Genomic DNA, 15681 nt, shown 5'->3' on the forward strand with positions numbered 1-15681 from the left:
TCAACATATCATGCGTCAAAGTTTCATAATCAGTTTCTTCACATGAGAAAAGTGATACAAATAGGAACATCAATACGTTCAATACTAAACCATTCATCAAAATATTATACCGTAGACTTGTTCCTTAATATGCAAGTGAACAATTTAGAAAAATATTTTAATTCACATAACAAATATTAGTTGAATTGTCCTTCGTAGATCCTGCCTTTCACATTTTCAGTTTCCTCGTTGCTTTTTTCAACAAGAACTTCGACAGACTTTCAGAAAAATTACTCTTCGTCAATATCCGGTTCAGCTCGAATATCCAGGTGTTAATCTAGGCTCGAAATAAATTTTTACTATATTCGGCAATCTGAAGTTCGCAGATTCAAAGTTATCAAAATAAATTAATTTCTTAAAGTATATTAATTTCTTAAAGTTAATTCATTTCTTGAAATTGATTAATTTCTTGAAATATTACAATCGAAAAATATTTGTGAAAACAATTACAAAATGTTGAAGATAAACATTTGGAGTTAATTTGGATAATTTGGACAATTTAGAAATAATAAGAGAAACTGCATACGGCGACAAATCAATTAATTTTCAGGAATAACTTACAGAGTTAGGTGCCTTCCCATTGATGAATCCAGACAATTCCTCCGGTGTCATGTTGAGAATATTGCATGCAGTTTCCTGGGCCTCTTTTTCACCAGGTTCATCCTCTTTCGGACCTCTCTGCTTATCATAGTCGCCTCTAGAGTCGTAAAGCTTCTTCAAGAAGTCCTGGAATCACACAGAAAAATACAAAATAAAATTTACTTCTCCGCAAGTAAGAATTCCGAATTTCTAGAAAAACATATATTCTATTTGTTTATACCTTTATACTCTTCAAGTACTCCATGTTCTGGCTCTTCATAGCTGATAATTTGGTCGTCATCGATTTAATAGTCTCCTCGTAATGAGCCTTCATGTTCGCTACTTCCTGCTGGACTGCGTCTTCGATCTTTTTACTGTTTTCTGTTTCTGACTGGAAACGAAACAGTCGGAGTACATCCATTAATTGTGTACGCTGTCTTTTATTACACCGTTCGAAGATTAGTTTTGCGTTTACGGAAAATTTGTAATTTTCCAAAAGGCAAGCATTACTCAATATTTTATTATGCTCTACTTGTACCTTTTCTGTATCAGCCTTCGATTTCTCGTTGCGAGAAAGCAACTTCTCCTTCTCGGTATTCAAAACAGAAATCTGTAGGAAGATCCTGTTCAGTGAAAGAAATATTTATCGAGTTTCATTTATTAACTACCTTGGCTCTTAATTGCGAATTGTTCGATTTCACGGCTGTAATCTCGTTCTCCAAGTTGGTAATCTTCGACAGTAATTGATTTTTCTCCTTGTTCAAATCTGCCAATTGACTTTTGTAACTGTTCAGCAAAAATCCTTTATTGGCGTTCGCCGATTCCGATCGCATGAATCTAAATCGGAGACCAAAAATAACAGTTATTTGATCAATTTTTATCGAACAAATCAATAGAACAGATCTTCTTTATTATTTCAGTTGAGGCCATTAACCACGAACTGAGATGATATATTTTCAATAAAACAGATGATCAATCAATTTCGTTTTTTTTTTCATTAAATATTATTTTATATTCGACCAGAGCAAATCGGCAAATGAAAACAGCATCTCTAAATATCCATTATCGGCAATGCAAATCAGTTTTCCATCGTTCATAATTGTTATTCGTAACATAACAAAAAACATTTTGACCAAATAAATATGTCGTTCCAATAAATTGTTATTATATGACTGTTTTTCATTTCTGTTGTAACAGTTAGTGTCTGTGATCTAAATGATTCGTATTATCGATTTTCTAGAGGATTAACACATTGACTGCCAAACCTATTTTAAAGAAATCTGTTCTAGACGCCAACATATATTTTTTTAAAATAAATAAATAATAATCAGTAAAAACTAATAATAATAAGTAAAAAATAATAATAAGTAAAAAATAATAAGTAGTAAGTAAATAATAAGTAAAAAATTATAACAAGTGAAAACTAATAATAAGTAAAAAATTATAACAAGTGAAAACTAATAGTAAGTAAAAAATTATAACAAGTAAAAACTAATAATAAGTAAAAAATTATAACAAGTAAAAAATTATAACAAGTGAAAACTAATAATAAGTAAAAAATTATAACAAGTGAAAACTAATAATAAGTAAAAAATTATAACAAGTAAAAAATTATAACAAGTGAAAACTAATAATAAGTAAAAATGTAACCTCACTTGTTCCTCAATTGCGTGATGGTCGTAAAGTCCTCGTCAGCCTTCTTCTTCAGGTTGATCAGTTCCCTGCTCCACTGCATGGCCCGATAATGAACAGCGTTTGTTCTCTCGTGATTCTCTTTGCTCGCATTATGCTGCACCCATTCCCGAGTGTCCTCTATCCTCTTACGAAGCTCCAGGTTCTCCGCGATCAGCTTGTTCAAGTTGATCTCGCTGGTGTCCATCTCCTGCTGTAGCTTCTCGAAGCATTTGTGCATCGACTCGCACTTCTCCGCTTTGATCTTCAGCGTTGCCCTAGTCTTCGCCAATTCTCGCCTCAGTTTGTTGGATTTCGCCACTGCCATCTGCAACTGACAAAATTACTATGACTTTTATTGCAACGAGTCTTTCCATTGTCAAAAGAAATTGTTCGATACGCGAGATCATTCGACGAAGGAAGTTGCATTAAAATTCTGTGCTGTAAAGTTGACTTTGATTATGGTTCTCTGTCGTCTAAAGATTCGATCAATTTTTAGGAGAAAAGTGAACAGAAGCATTGCGACGGAAGCTTTTATTAAAGAGAAACAGTTCGATTTGTGCATTTACTTTCTTATGCAGTTTGCTGGAGAGACACCTCAGACGTTTGCTGCACTTCAATTGGTAACTGTTCCCTCTTTTATCAGCCATGCCGCGAGGACCGAAATTCTCAAGGACCGACGTGCAGATTCGAACGATCCTCTCCTGGAGTATCTCGTTCTCTCTTCGAGCTTCTGCTTTCGCGTGCTCCAGATTTCTGCAACGTGTTTTAGGTTGAATCGTCAGTAAACTGTCAAGATATCGAATTCCTTACAAAATAAACGTGTTGTAAATGAATGATTTTTAATACGAATCAATAGAAACGTGTCCTTTATTTCGACTACTGGCTGTCATCTAAGCCACAAATTCACAAAAAGCAATCACTTTTTGTATTTTTCTTTGGCCATCGTCTTCTTCTGCAGCGCCACTTCAAGATCCACCTTCGTACGACTCAGTTTCTGCTCGAGTTGCGAAATAATCAACTCGTACCTGTTACGGTAAAAAAATAATACACGGTGTATTTTAATATTCATTTGAGCATCTTAATCAGTTAGTCGTGGCGCCTCCTTTTTAGAGAGCGCATCTAAATGTGTCGCGAGAATCAAGCGATGATGAAGTATACTCGTCGAATACAGAGTAAGCGTCGCTGTTAAAATATTGGATCAAAGTGACGGTTTTATTTTATAAAATTAACAATTTTATTATTAATATTTACTTATTCACTTAACAATTTTCCTGAACGCAGGAGAAATTAAATACTTATAACAGTTAAAAATTCAAATGAAAAAGTCAAATATTCAAATAAAAATTCAAATTCGCGATTCTTTTCTAATCTTATTTTTATAACAATGTGAACACCTTCATGTAAGGATTGGCCTCAAAATATTCTAAACATCTTGAAATTTGAGGATACGTTTTCGTTTTCACTAAAATTACAATTTAAATAGCCAATGGTCACTACTCTTTACGTACGACGAGTATACTCGCCATGTCACAGCTAACTGGTTAAATACTTTATTTATATTTGCGTTTCAAACCTAATCATTCTGTTCTGATATTCTTTCCTTATTTAGTTGTTGGTAGGATTTAGGGCAAAATTGCACAATCAAAAGAATTTAAAAATATCAATTTATCATTTTTAATTCATCGAGTTTACAGTTTTTAGAATTGATGTAGACAATTTATATGTTGCATCAAGAAACGCAGTCTAGTTATCAACAAGCTGGTCCTCGCAACTGATTCAATGTTTAATTTTCTTACCACTATAGTTACAGAGAAATGTCAAAGGGCAGATATAAATGATCGAAGAAGTACTACATCTCTATAGTATACCATACTTTTTCTCGTGTACTATATATATATATATCTTTCAGCTATGCTTACATTTAATTTATTAAACCTTTGCGCCATCATTTTCCAAAATAATGTTTGCACGAAATTTTATTATTATTGCACATTTCAAAAATTGTGAAGAAGTTCATGCACAAAATGTAAGAATGATAAAATAAAATTATAAGAATGATAAAATAATAAGATAAAATATAAAATTACCTGCTGCCGACATCGAAGATGCTCGAGTCGCGTGCAGCTTCGTGAAATTCCGCGATTGTAAAAACGATCGGGGAATTTCTCCACGGTGTTTGACACACGAGAAACGTCTACGATCATCGTATTACGATTTACGTGTTGGAATTCAATCGGATACAATTTTATGAATACCATTTTATCATCGAGACCGGGATGGGAACGGCGTGCAACGTGCACGCGTCCGCGGAGAAATTCCATGAATCCGGCTACAATAATTTCGGCACGGGCTGCCTCGAATTTTCACCGGACAGGCAGAAAAATCGGCAGGCTTTTTCGATTAAAACGAAAAATAAAAAAAAATTAAAAAAAAGAACGGAAAATAAAAAGCGCACTGGATGTTTCCATCGGCCGCGCGAACAACTCACTCGGTCTCCTTGCTCGACGATGTTTCCCCCTTTGTCCGTCTCTCGCTGTGCTGATTCGATTCGAGGTCGATATTGCGTGCAGGGAAACAACGGGAAAAATATTTACGTTAACTGTGCTCCATTCTGCTGAACGGTATTTTTGGCAGCCGAAACTGCTCTTTGATTGAAGACGTTGTGCTCGCGGATTACGATTACTCAACGTGTTATGCTCGTTCCCTCAATTTACGCGGGATTCTTTTTTTACACGGTAAATTATATAACAGATAAGCAGAGTGTTAAATACGATTCGGTTTGAAATGAAAACAAAATTGCAACTATCCTCACCCTCTTTGCTATTTGTACATGTAATGATGTAGAGATTGTGAATTTTTACACAGGGAAATTGTTTGCAGAATATAAAGTAACAAAACAGATTGGACAATAATTTATTTCATGTTTACTAGCAGGAATATTCTAATCGACGTAATTCATTTTTCTTTTTTTAGTTATGGAGTTTATGAAATTGTGAACTGAAACTCGTCTGTACAACAAGACCTAAGAGGAACGCTAAAAATCGAACCATTTCCGTTGGTAATAATCTCGTAGAATTTTGGTAAAACCAAATTAAGGGAAAAGAGAACGAAATTGTAAAGACAAAAACTGTGTAATTAAAAAATTGTAAATTAAACTGTAATTAAAGTGTGTAACATAAAATGTGTAATTTGCATACCTCGGCGTTCCTGTTCATTGCAGACAAAGCTTCCGCTATCAGCCATTGGGGCGCAGGATCCTCGTCGACGTTCCAAACCGTTGACGATTTCTTCTGCTTCAAATAAATGCATCTCGGAGATAATCGATTTATGTTCAACGTTTCTTCGGCGATTTGTACAGCTTTCGGTTTAATCGTCGTCCCAGAGGTTTGGGTGGATGTTGTCTTTGTTTCGACGTCGATTTTTTGTCCTAGAGAAGAAGTTGTTCATTGTATAGGGTTCGATAGAACGGTCGTTTCGTTTCTGTTTGAATTCTATTTGAAGAGGTTGCTTTAATTGTTGCAATAATATTTTATAAATACAATTACAAACAGTATTTCAGTTTTGAATTGTATTCATTTCTGTTTGAATTGTATTTGAAAAGACTGCTTTGATTGTTACAATATTTTATAAATATAATTACAAACAGTATTTTAGTTTTGAATTGTATATGGAGAGATTACTTTAATTGTTGCAATAATATTTTATAAATACAATTACAAACAGTATTTCAGTTTTGAATTGTATTCATTTCTGTTTGAATTGTATTTGAAAAGACTGCTTTGATTGTTGCAATATTTTATAAATATAATTACAAATAGTATTTTATTTTTGAATTGCATTCTTTTCTGCTTGAATTGTACTTGAAAAGATTGCTTTAATTGTTGTAATAATATTTTATAAATATAATTACTAACAGTATTTTAGTTTTGAATTGTATATGGAGAGATTACTTTAATTGTTGCAATAATATTTTATAAATGTAATTACAAACAGTATTTTATTTCTGAATTGTATTTGAAAAGATTGCTTTAATTGTGTTGCAATAATATTTTATAAATATAATTACAAACAGTATTTTATTTTTTAATTGTATTCGTTTCTGTTTGAATTGTATTTGAAAAGATTGCTTTGATTGTTACAATAATATTATATAAATATAATTACAAACAGAATTTTATTTTCGGTGGACGAAAATATATTAAACATTAGATCTATTGTTATATCTCGTTTGTCACGAAGTCAATGTTATCGATCGAGTAACGCGATCCTTCTGAGCACTGCTGCTATCTGCTGCAGCCATTTCCATCTTTCTCGTCGCCACTGTTTGCTGCGTTGATAAGCAAGTAATCTCCTAGCTCGATATCGTACGTGAACAAAAAGATAATAAAGTGTTCACATAATTTTTTAAATTATTGAAATGAATAATAACTAAAATCATTTTTAATGAATAAGTGATATATAGACTGCGGTTTTTATGCATTTGTGACAGAAATGCATACATCAAATGCAAAACTGCAAAAACATTAGAAGAATGTAAGGGTATTTTTACATCATTGTCAATTTGTTATACTTACTAAAAGAAAAAATGTATCTTCATCTATCCTATATTTCTTACAATTAACGCAAACAATTTCTATTTTGCATAAAGATCCGCTGTCTCGTGACATGCAACACAAATTAATGCTACAAATTAATGCTATAAAACGATTGTATGTCGACAAAATTTTACTGCGGATATGTATTCAATCATTTATTGGAATTACTGGAAGCTGAATGGAAGAATATCTTTTCGAATATAATGAATAAATTCATAGCTACAATGCTAAAATTGGTAAAAGAAATTGTAAGAGCGGAAAGAAAATTTAATTGTCTTCTGGCTATTATCGGTGAAATATTAAATACGTTATCGGTGAAATATACTCTCCGATATAGTGCCAAGTAAACAAAACAACTTTATATTTCACACCTGTTTTTATACGACTATCTTAATTAAGAAAGTGAGACTACATGCTTATGGTTCCAGGGGGTGTATACGTCTGTAAATGCAAATCGACAGGAAACATGATCCGCAAAACCGCGAAGAGTGTTCGGCGTGACGAATTAGCGCAAGCCTCGCGACACAATGGAACGATTAGCCATAAAACGGCGTCCACGGCAGCTGGGGTGCAGGAAGCAAGAAAACGTTCGTTAGCAACGTCCGGTCCCCGTAATAATGAAATTCGCATGTTCGACCGGTGGGATCCACGAGGTTAAGGAGGACGACAATCGGGGACATATGGAGGATCGTTGCAGAACTACGCGTTAGGGTACACATGTAACGCCTTCAAATTACAGAGTGGCCAACCTCCATCCATCACAACCGGGGCCCCATGGGACTCACGGTCCCTGCGCGCCCGCCCCAACGTTTAAGTCGTTAGCAATTTCCTGCACGGGACTATTTTCGGGCCCAAATTCCATATGGCTCGATAATATCCGATAATACGGCCGCGCTGGGAGATTGGAGAAAGGATCCCTCTCTCTCTCTCTCTCTTTCTCTTTTTCTCTCTTTCTCTCTCTCTCTCTCTCCCTCTTCTCTCCTCCGTCTCGTCCGCGGAGACCATGGACGGGATTATGCCTGCTTTCGAACCCTCTCTTTTGTAGAAATTTCGCCGGAGACTGTATCTTTTTACGTTGTCGGTCTCGCTTCTTCACCTAGGGACCGCGGTTCCGATAACAGTAATTTTCGGGCCAGCCACCCCCGTCCACCTCTGCTTAAGCAATTCCGTTCGAGAGCATCGCGTGCACCGATCTCTTTCGCGGATACGTATCCGCTTTAATTTTCAATTACTCGCGCCGCGGAGTAAACAGAAGCTTGGCTCCGAGCGGATGCAAACGAGTTCTTGGTAGTAAGGCCGGCGAAAGCGGATTTTGGACACTGGGTACCTCGGTTAGGCGAATACATCGAGGGGACATGATTGGTCGAATAATAGAACAGATTTTTCTTTGATTAGAACGTTAGATTAATTGCTTGTCGATTTGTATAGTAATTCCTGTCGTAGCTAGATTGTCCTACGTTGAACCTGCTGTGCCAATCAAAATGATCAGTTTCCCATTTTTAACAAATTTTTGCAATGCTGTATTATTTCCCTGTTGATTTGTACAATAAATTCTGATTCAGGTAGATTATGTTACATTAAACCTACCGTGTCAATCAAAACGATTAGTCTCCTATTTTGAACATAACTAATTGTTTGTCTATTTGTTCGATAAATTTGAGTGTTGGCACATTCTCTTAGAAAAAATCTGCTGCGTCAATCGAAACGAATAGTTTCCTATTTTGAACAAATTTTTGCGATGCTAGATCAGTTCCATGCCAATTTGGGCAATAAATCTTGAACGGTGCTGGTCAAAATGAACGTTCTCATAAATTTTAAAATTGTTGGTTCTATGAAAACTCTGCCGTAGAAAATGATTGACTTTTTTTTTCAAATAAAATATTTCCTTGATTGGAGTACTAGATTAATTTCTTGTTGATTTGTGCAATAAATTCTAATTTAGGTAGATTGCGGTAGATTGAACTTTCTATGGCTATCAAAGCGATTAGTTTTCTGCTTTGAACAAATTTTTGCGGTGTTAAATTAATTTCTTGTCGATTCGTGAAATGAATATTATTGCACGACGATTGTTTCAGATCGAGCTTACCGTGTCAATCAAAATGATTAGTTTCCTGTTACGAACAAATTTTTACGGTGTTAAATTAATTTCTTGTCGATTCGTGAAATGAATATTATTGTACGGCGATTGTTTCAGATCGAGCTTACCGTGTCAATCAAAATGATTAGTTTCCTGTTCCGTACAAATTTTTGCGGTGCTAAATTAATTTCTTGTCGGTTCGTGAAACGAATATTATTATACGGCAATTGTTTCAGATTGAACTTACCGTGTCAATCAAAATGATTAGTTTCCTGTTTCGAACAAATTTTTGCAGAAAACTGTTTCTGGCGATTAGGCCGTTTCTTACGTTTTATAAACTCAGTATTTATGGAAATGTACAAAGATCTCCGGTCTAATATAAATCTCTCGTATGCACGTGTTCGAAAGGTAGACTGTTATGACTCTGATTGCAGTCAATAAATACAGTTTTTAAAAGCAATTCTGTAGATTACTCGTTTCCCGTGGAAAGTTCGCTTAATTATGCTCATTGAAATAGCCCGAGCTTTCGGGAACGAAATTTGTCCACCATCCTGTCCACCATCTATTATTTCACATTTAATGAATCCGAATGAAAATGACTGTTGATACACTGGGACGCGATTAAAAAATATAATACTGCGCGAGCACTCTCGGACGTTTTTTCGCCGTTTTACGTTTCTAGTTTCATTATTCTCGTAAACGTATCATTACGCGTTTGAGCCATTTGCAATTTAAATGTCGTCAGCGTTGATTGGTCCTAATTCAATGTTTACGCGACCAATCAAATCCAAATCTGACTAATCGTGGGGCAGCAAATTGAATGCACGCACAGGATTTACATAGTCCGAATAGAAAAACATTTGCAAACGTATAATTGGCCTTCAGTTTCCTCGCAACTGTAATAAAATCGTCGATGACGTAAACCAGAGTTTTCATCAAATTCCGTTTCCAATGAGCAAGCTTATAAAAGTTCGCATAAATATTGCCGGACTAATCACAGTTCTCTCAGCGAATTTGTGTACAGGCACGATCTGAAAACTGTGCACCGGAGCAGCCGATCGTTAAAAGTGAGGTCATAGCTGATAAATTGAAGCCGGAATGACGCGGCGGCTAATTATTAGAGAATTACTAGAGCGCGGATTTCGAAAAATAATGAGCGACGGAGAATTAAACGAAGTCCGCGGTCGTGTTCGCAGGGAATCGCGCGGGTTCGGTTAACGAACGCAACGAGTTCGGCGTCGGCCGCGTATACACATCGTGCACGCGGTTCCGGTCTGCCAATAAAACGATCACGTTCAATAAAGTATCGCCGATTATACGGAGCCGGGCACTGCGGGTCGAACAGCAAATGAAATTTGTTTGTCAATTAAATGGCGATGACGGGCCGAGTTTTCCCTATACTTTGCCCGTCGGTACACTAATTAATTTCCACGCTCGGGTTCACTTTATTTACGCGCGACAGGACTCGAAATAACTGCCGGGAGAGCGCCGATGTATTTACCGCGGCCAGGTAACCTCGGACCCGCAAAAATAGCTTGCAACCGTAGTTAGAGGCATCCGATGGGAGGCATTGCGCAAACGTTTAGGTTTTTTCTTTAATCGTTCGGAAGCGACGCCGCTCTTTCCCCATGTTTCCATGGAACGTGTTCTATACGCCGCGCCGTTTGGGACACGCACACATTTTCTTTTGTTAACCCGAGAAAGATAACCTACGTCGCAGAGGCGCCTGCGAAGACTGTTGATTTTTGTTAATTTTTCATAGAGGTCTAGTGATTTAAGTTTAAAATTACTTAAAATATAAAAAAATATAATATAAATGCATTTCATTTTTACAATAATGCCAAACCTTTAAAATGACTAGATTAACTTAAATAAATATCCATTGTTAGTATAAAATTGACGCCTTAGAAAAGCATGCGCCTCTGAAGCGTATGGTTATCTTTTACGTACGTTGTCATATGGTTATCTTTCTAGGGTTAACCTCGCGCGTTACGATTTCTTTCGCAATTATGTTGGCTAACCATTTGCAGTTGCAGCCATTTTAGCTCGAAATTCAAAATAGTTTTTTTCTGACCTATAGTATTTGCATTTTACACATTCGAGATTGAATTTTGCGGCTCGTGCGACAGCTATACTTTTTGACAGTTTTTTAAAAACATAAATTCGATGATACTAATTCCTTGCACTACGATTTCTTCCACAACAGCATCGAAAAACTGCAATTCCGGTCAACTGCATTGACACGTCATCGTAATTTTTCTGATAGGACAAGACAATTTTTATTTCGTCTATGCTGTTTCATTTGCTGTCATTCCGAAACTTTGATAACAGATTAATCCAATTTCGCGTTTCGATTTGCAAGAAATGAATAGTATTCATGTTTACTAGATTATGTACAAAATGTTCGTCGCGAGCCTGCCTCGTTGTCATAGTGCAAGCGGTTGAAATTATTTTGGAAAGTGATGTGACAATTTTTAGAGGCGTCTTTGAGTCATCACTCGACTATAAAGGAATAATATTTGTTTGTCATTAATAAATTGCCATCAATAAACTGTAATACAGTTAAGTTAAATTTATTCTATACGAACGTCTGCATTAGTGGGTAGAATTTTATTTCGATTTAAAAATCGTTTCCAATGTCCTTATTTAATAGATCATGTTCTAAATTTTCTCAACGTGTCTGACACGGTATTATAGAGCACGCGGATTAAGACAATTCGTTTTTAGTGCAATGATAATTGATTTCATAGAAAAATTGCTTCAAGACAGTAGACGATTACTAAAAAAACCAACAAATAAATAGACCACGTAACTTATGCATTACTGAGAAAATCGGGCACTTACAATTGAAAACAGTATAACGATTAGAACCATTGAAAATATCAATGTATTAATCCTGATCCATTCAAATTATTCAAAGAAAAAGAGAATTTTCTATTATTTATAGTTTCTATTTCTTGCAATTTAAGTAAAGAAATTTCATTTCACATAAAAATCAGCAGTCGTCCACTTTACAATTGTAAAAATTACATTGTGAATCTTTATGCGACTTCTTATTTTCGTATATTATTTTACGAAAATCAAAATTAAAGAAAAATGTTCTTCGTCGGGTGAAAGAGTTTACTCATTGCGAAAATAAAATAAAATAAAAATGCTACTGGACCGAAGTTAGTTTATACATTTTATTGCATTTGAAAAATCTGTATCCGCCACAAATGCAGGAACATCCGTGATCGGGTAATAATATTCGTAGCTATTCAGTCTAAAGTTTAGCTTCATTTACGAATGCACAAAATCTGCAGGCGAGTGATCAAAATTCGATCTATCGGCAACAGTTTGCACACTGTTGGCCACACTTTTTTCACGCAACTTTCGCCTCGATTATCGGAACCTCATAGAGATCCCAGAGATCCCATAGAGACTTTGAAATCGATTCGCGACGCCCGGTCGAATGGGACCCCCACTCGGTTACCATGGAATTATTGTAGATAATATGTGGATAGTTAGTGCGCGATTAGTCTGTCCAACGGATTATATTCCTCCCCTTTTCATTCCCGTGGTGCCCCGGGGGCACCACCGCCGTGATAAATGACCGAATCCTTTAGTGTTTTTTACCCGCGGACCGCTTAGCTGATTCGTTCCCCGTTCCCACTCCTGTACCCCCGCCCCAGCCCCTCGAGAGCCCCCCTCAGCGTCCCGGAACCGTGGTTTCGCTGGCCGAAGGTCGCCGGTACAATTTCGCCGTAAATCACTGCAAATCGTTGACGTAAACGGCAAGGGTAATTAGATACACTTACCCGCGATAAGCCGTGCTCCCTCGATGTTCACGGTCGCCCCCTTTCGATTCTCTGGGTCCTTCGGGGCCCCCTTGGTCTCCTGCAACAATACCGTCCTTCTTTCAGTTTCTTTTACCTTTCGGCTGAATCCTCGCGCGGCCCACCGAACGTGGAAATCATTTTTATGCTTTATTATTTAATATAAAATCAACTACCAATAGCTAATTTTCCAGCTAATAGTTCGAAGATACCCATTTCGATAGCATTTTTTACGCTGATTTGGAATTAACTGCAAATTACATATTTTGCCAATTCAGTTTTTTGATAATAGAAACATTTTTTTCTAGGAATTTATTATTTTATCTTTCTACATAAAATAAGATTTTTCTGTTATCAAAGAAATTAATTGGCAAAATAACTTGCGCGTAATTTGAATCAGCGTAAAATATGCTGTCAAAATGGATATCTTCAGACTTTTATTTGCAAAATTGCTCGTAGTTGATTTTCGCCTGAATGCCCTTTCTTAACACTCGTTTGTCCCTTTTGCGAATTAGTGGATACTCATGTAGAATAAAAATTGTGTAATTGTAAGAAATATAAGTTAGTTGGAAATGTCTTTCCTCGTTTAATGATTGTAGGAGGTTGAAAATAGTGTAACAATCCATTTAATTTCCTTTGCCTTTATAGATCTGTATTTGATCAATTCGTTTTTGCTATAAATGTGTAAAATCCGCGGTTCATTAAAATTACTAAATTAATCATGCTCTTGTTTCATCTTTCTTAGAAGAAAAAGATGTTTAGACGGTATCCCAAGGTTTTGCTTCATTTCGATTTTAATAAAGCGACCTTTGTAAAGCCAAATTATAATCATTGAAATTTATAAAAATTCAAAAATTTATATAAATTTCAAATGCTTTCAAATATAATTTGAAAGATAAATTCGGGTATAATGAAGAGACTTCAACCTTTAAAATGACCACAGACAGAATATTTAACCCCTTGCATAGTAACACCGAGCCATCGAATAATATTCACATTATTTATTTCTTCCAAATCCACGAACGATTCTTCCGTTTCCAAATTCTACGAACGAAAGCAATTCGAGACTGTGCAACAAACAAAAGAATTGTCTCGTTCTACCAGAAAAATGATTAAAATCGAAGAAGCGTTAATCAAAGCGATTGCGAAAAGAATGAAGAAAACGTTCGAATCGAAGTAAAACATTTAATTTCATGGTGCATGAAAGCAAAAATTCGCAAATTTCGTATCAGCGAAATTCACAATGAACCCCCCTCCCTCCCCACTCGCCAGCGAAATTAAAAACCATCTTCTCGTCGCAACATCGTTAATCCATTGACCATCGAGGATGGAGGGGTGGTTCGAAGCACCGAAGTATGTTCTTTTTTGACTGGCAACCGCCGACGCCTAATTTCGAGGCTCACCGTTGTTTATTGTCGAATCCTTTTAGCCGGGGATTGCTCGTAAGAAGTTCCATCGGAAAAGCCGGCGAAGGAAAAACAGAGAGGGGGAGAGAGATTCCGTCATTAACGCGACCAGGACGAAGACCACCGCTCCCTATAACGACGAGGCTCGTATTTCGTTCACTTAAGAATCCGCCGGGATCGTTACCGTTTTAATGCGCGGTCTCCCCTCGAATCGGTGCCACTCCGTTCTACACGGGTTCGCTCTTTTTCTTAGACCGAATTCATATTTTCATTTCGTCGCGTTAACGAACCTAACGCCCAAAGCAGGATATCGCATTAAGATGTACGGTCTCTTTAGCGCCTCCGTAACCGTAAAGAACACGCGATATTTCGTTTAGACGAGAGGACATCGTTCTCCACTTATTCCGCCTTTTTTATTGCGGTCCTGTTATCGGTAGTTCATCGTTTGACGACAGTCTGCGCTGTTCAGCGATTTCTAAGATCTCCGAATTTCGATTATCATCTCGATTATTAAATCCTTACACGTTTTCTTTAAATCAATTCGGTATCCTCGAGTTCTACACAGTACTCGAGGGAATAAATACACGCTTACAGATTTTCTTTCATTAAAAATTTTAGCAGTATTTTATTGAATTGTATCGATAATTAGTAAAGAGCATCGTTAATCTTCTTCTCCGTAGAGTTTTCCTCAAAACAATTTTGCATTTCCCAGTTACACGTAATATTGTATTTAATGAATACAACAGTAACAATCTCTTATAAATACACTTTTTATGCATTTTTCATTAAATCAACATGTTTTATTATAATAAGTCTGTTTTATTGTGCAATTCATTATTTTAATTTCGTATCTCTCAATTTTTGTGTAGCACCGTGTTAAAATCTATACAATAGTGAAAGCGCTCGTGAATTTCTCTTTTTATACGTTTCTCATGAAATCAATTTTACATGTCTAAATTATAGTATAGAACTAAGTTCATATTTGATGTGACAGAAGATTGCTGTAGTAGCCATTGCAACGACTGAATTGTGCCTAAATAAATCACGATAATTTTACATTAAATTGTAATTTCAAAATCATATATTTTTATATATTTTACATATTATTATATTAATCTAAATAATTCGATGGATTATAGACCAGATTATCCTAGCTTTTGAACAATTTTTTAAGGAATTCTTAGCTATCATTCGTCGATTTTAAAAAAACTATTCGGAAACTGCCCGTAGATATACTGTTAATATACAAACAAAATCATCTATTTTATTTTCGATTAAATGTTGCCATGAACAAAATGAACAATATCCTGTGCAAGAGCACAATGAAGTCGCATTAAACGATACGAATAAAATTTGTAATACCACTCATCAGTTAGGATAATTAAATGCACGTGTACCAAATTGACCCCGAATTGTTTTCATTTTTAACCGAGTCGCCAATGCGATTTCCTTATTATTAACATTAATTCGACGGACAGTTTTCAATGTTATCTCTT

At 35.8% G+C, this 15681-nt stretch overlaps 1 protein-coding gene across 1 annotated transcript in view; it reads right to left on the reverse strand.

The window, feature by feature from the left end:
- Positions 1-77: 77 nt before the first annotated feature.
- LOC117220750 (uncharacterized) overlaps positions 78-15681 on the reverse strand; it is a 103212-nt gene continuing 87608 nt past the window's right edge. Inside the window, exons 3-12 of the mRNA XM_076524566.1 lie at positions 5511-5719; positions 4781-4830; positions 3213-3317; positions 2859-3045; positions 2274-2623; positions 1287-1455; positions 1157-1228; positions 860-1009; positions 601-765; positions 78-316 (exon numbers count right to left, since the gene is read on the reverse strand). Of these exons, the coding sequence (XP_076380681.1) occupies positions 209-316; positions 601-765; positions 860-1009; positions 1157-1228; positions 1287-1455; positions 2274-2623; positions 2859-3045; positions 3213-3317; positions 4781-4830; positions 5511-5719 (1565 nt within the window). The 3' untranslated portion in view covers positions 78-208. The remainder of the gene's footprint in view (positions 317-600; positions 766-859; positions 1010-1156; positions 1229-1286; positions 1456-2273; positions 2624-2858; positions 3046-3212; positions 3318-4780; positions 4831-5510; positions 5720-15681) is intronic.

This window comes from Megalopta genalis, chromosome 9 (genome assembly GCF_051020955.1).
Source record: "Megalopta genalis isolate 19385.01 chromosome 9, iyMegGena1_principal, whole genome shotgun sequence".
NCBI classification, from domain to species: Eukaryota; Metazoa; Arthropoda; class Insecta; order Hymenoptera; family Halictidae; genus Megalopta; species Megalopta genalis.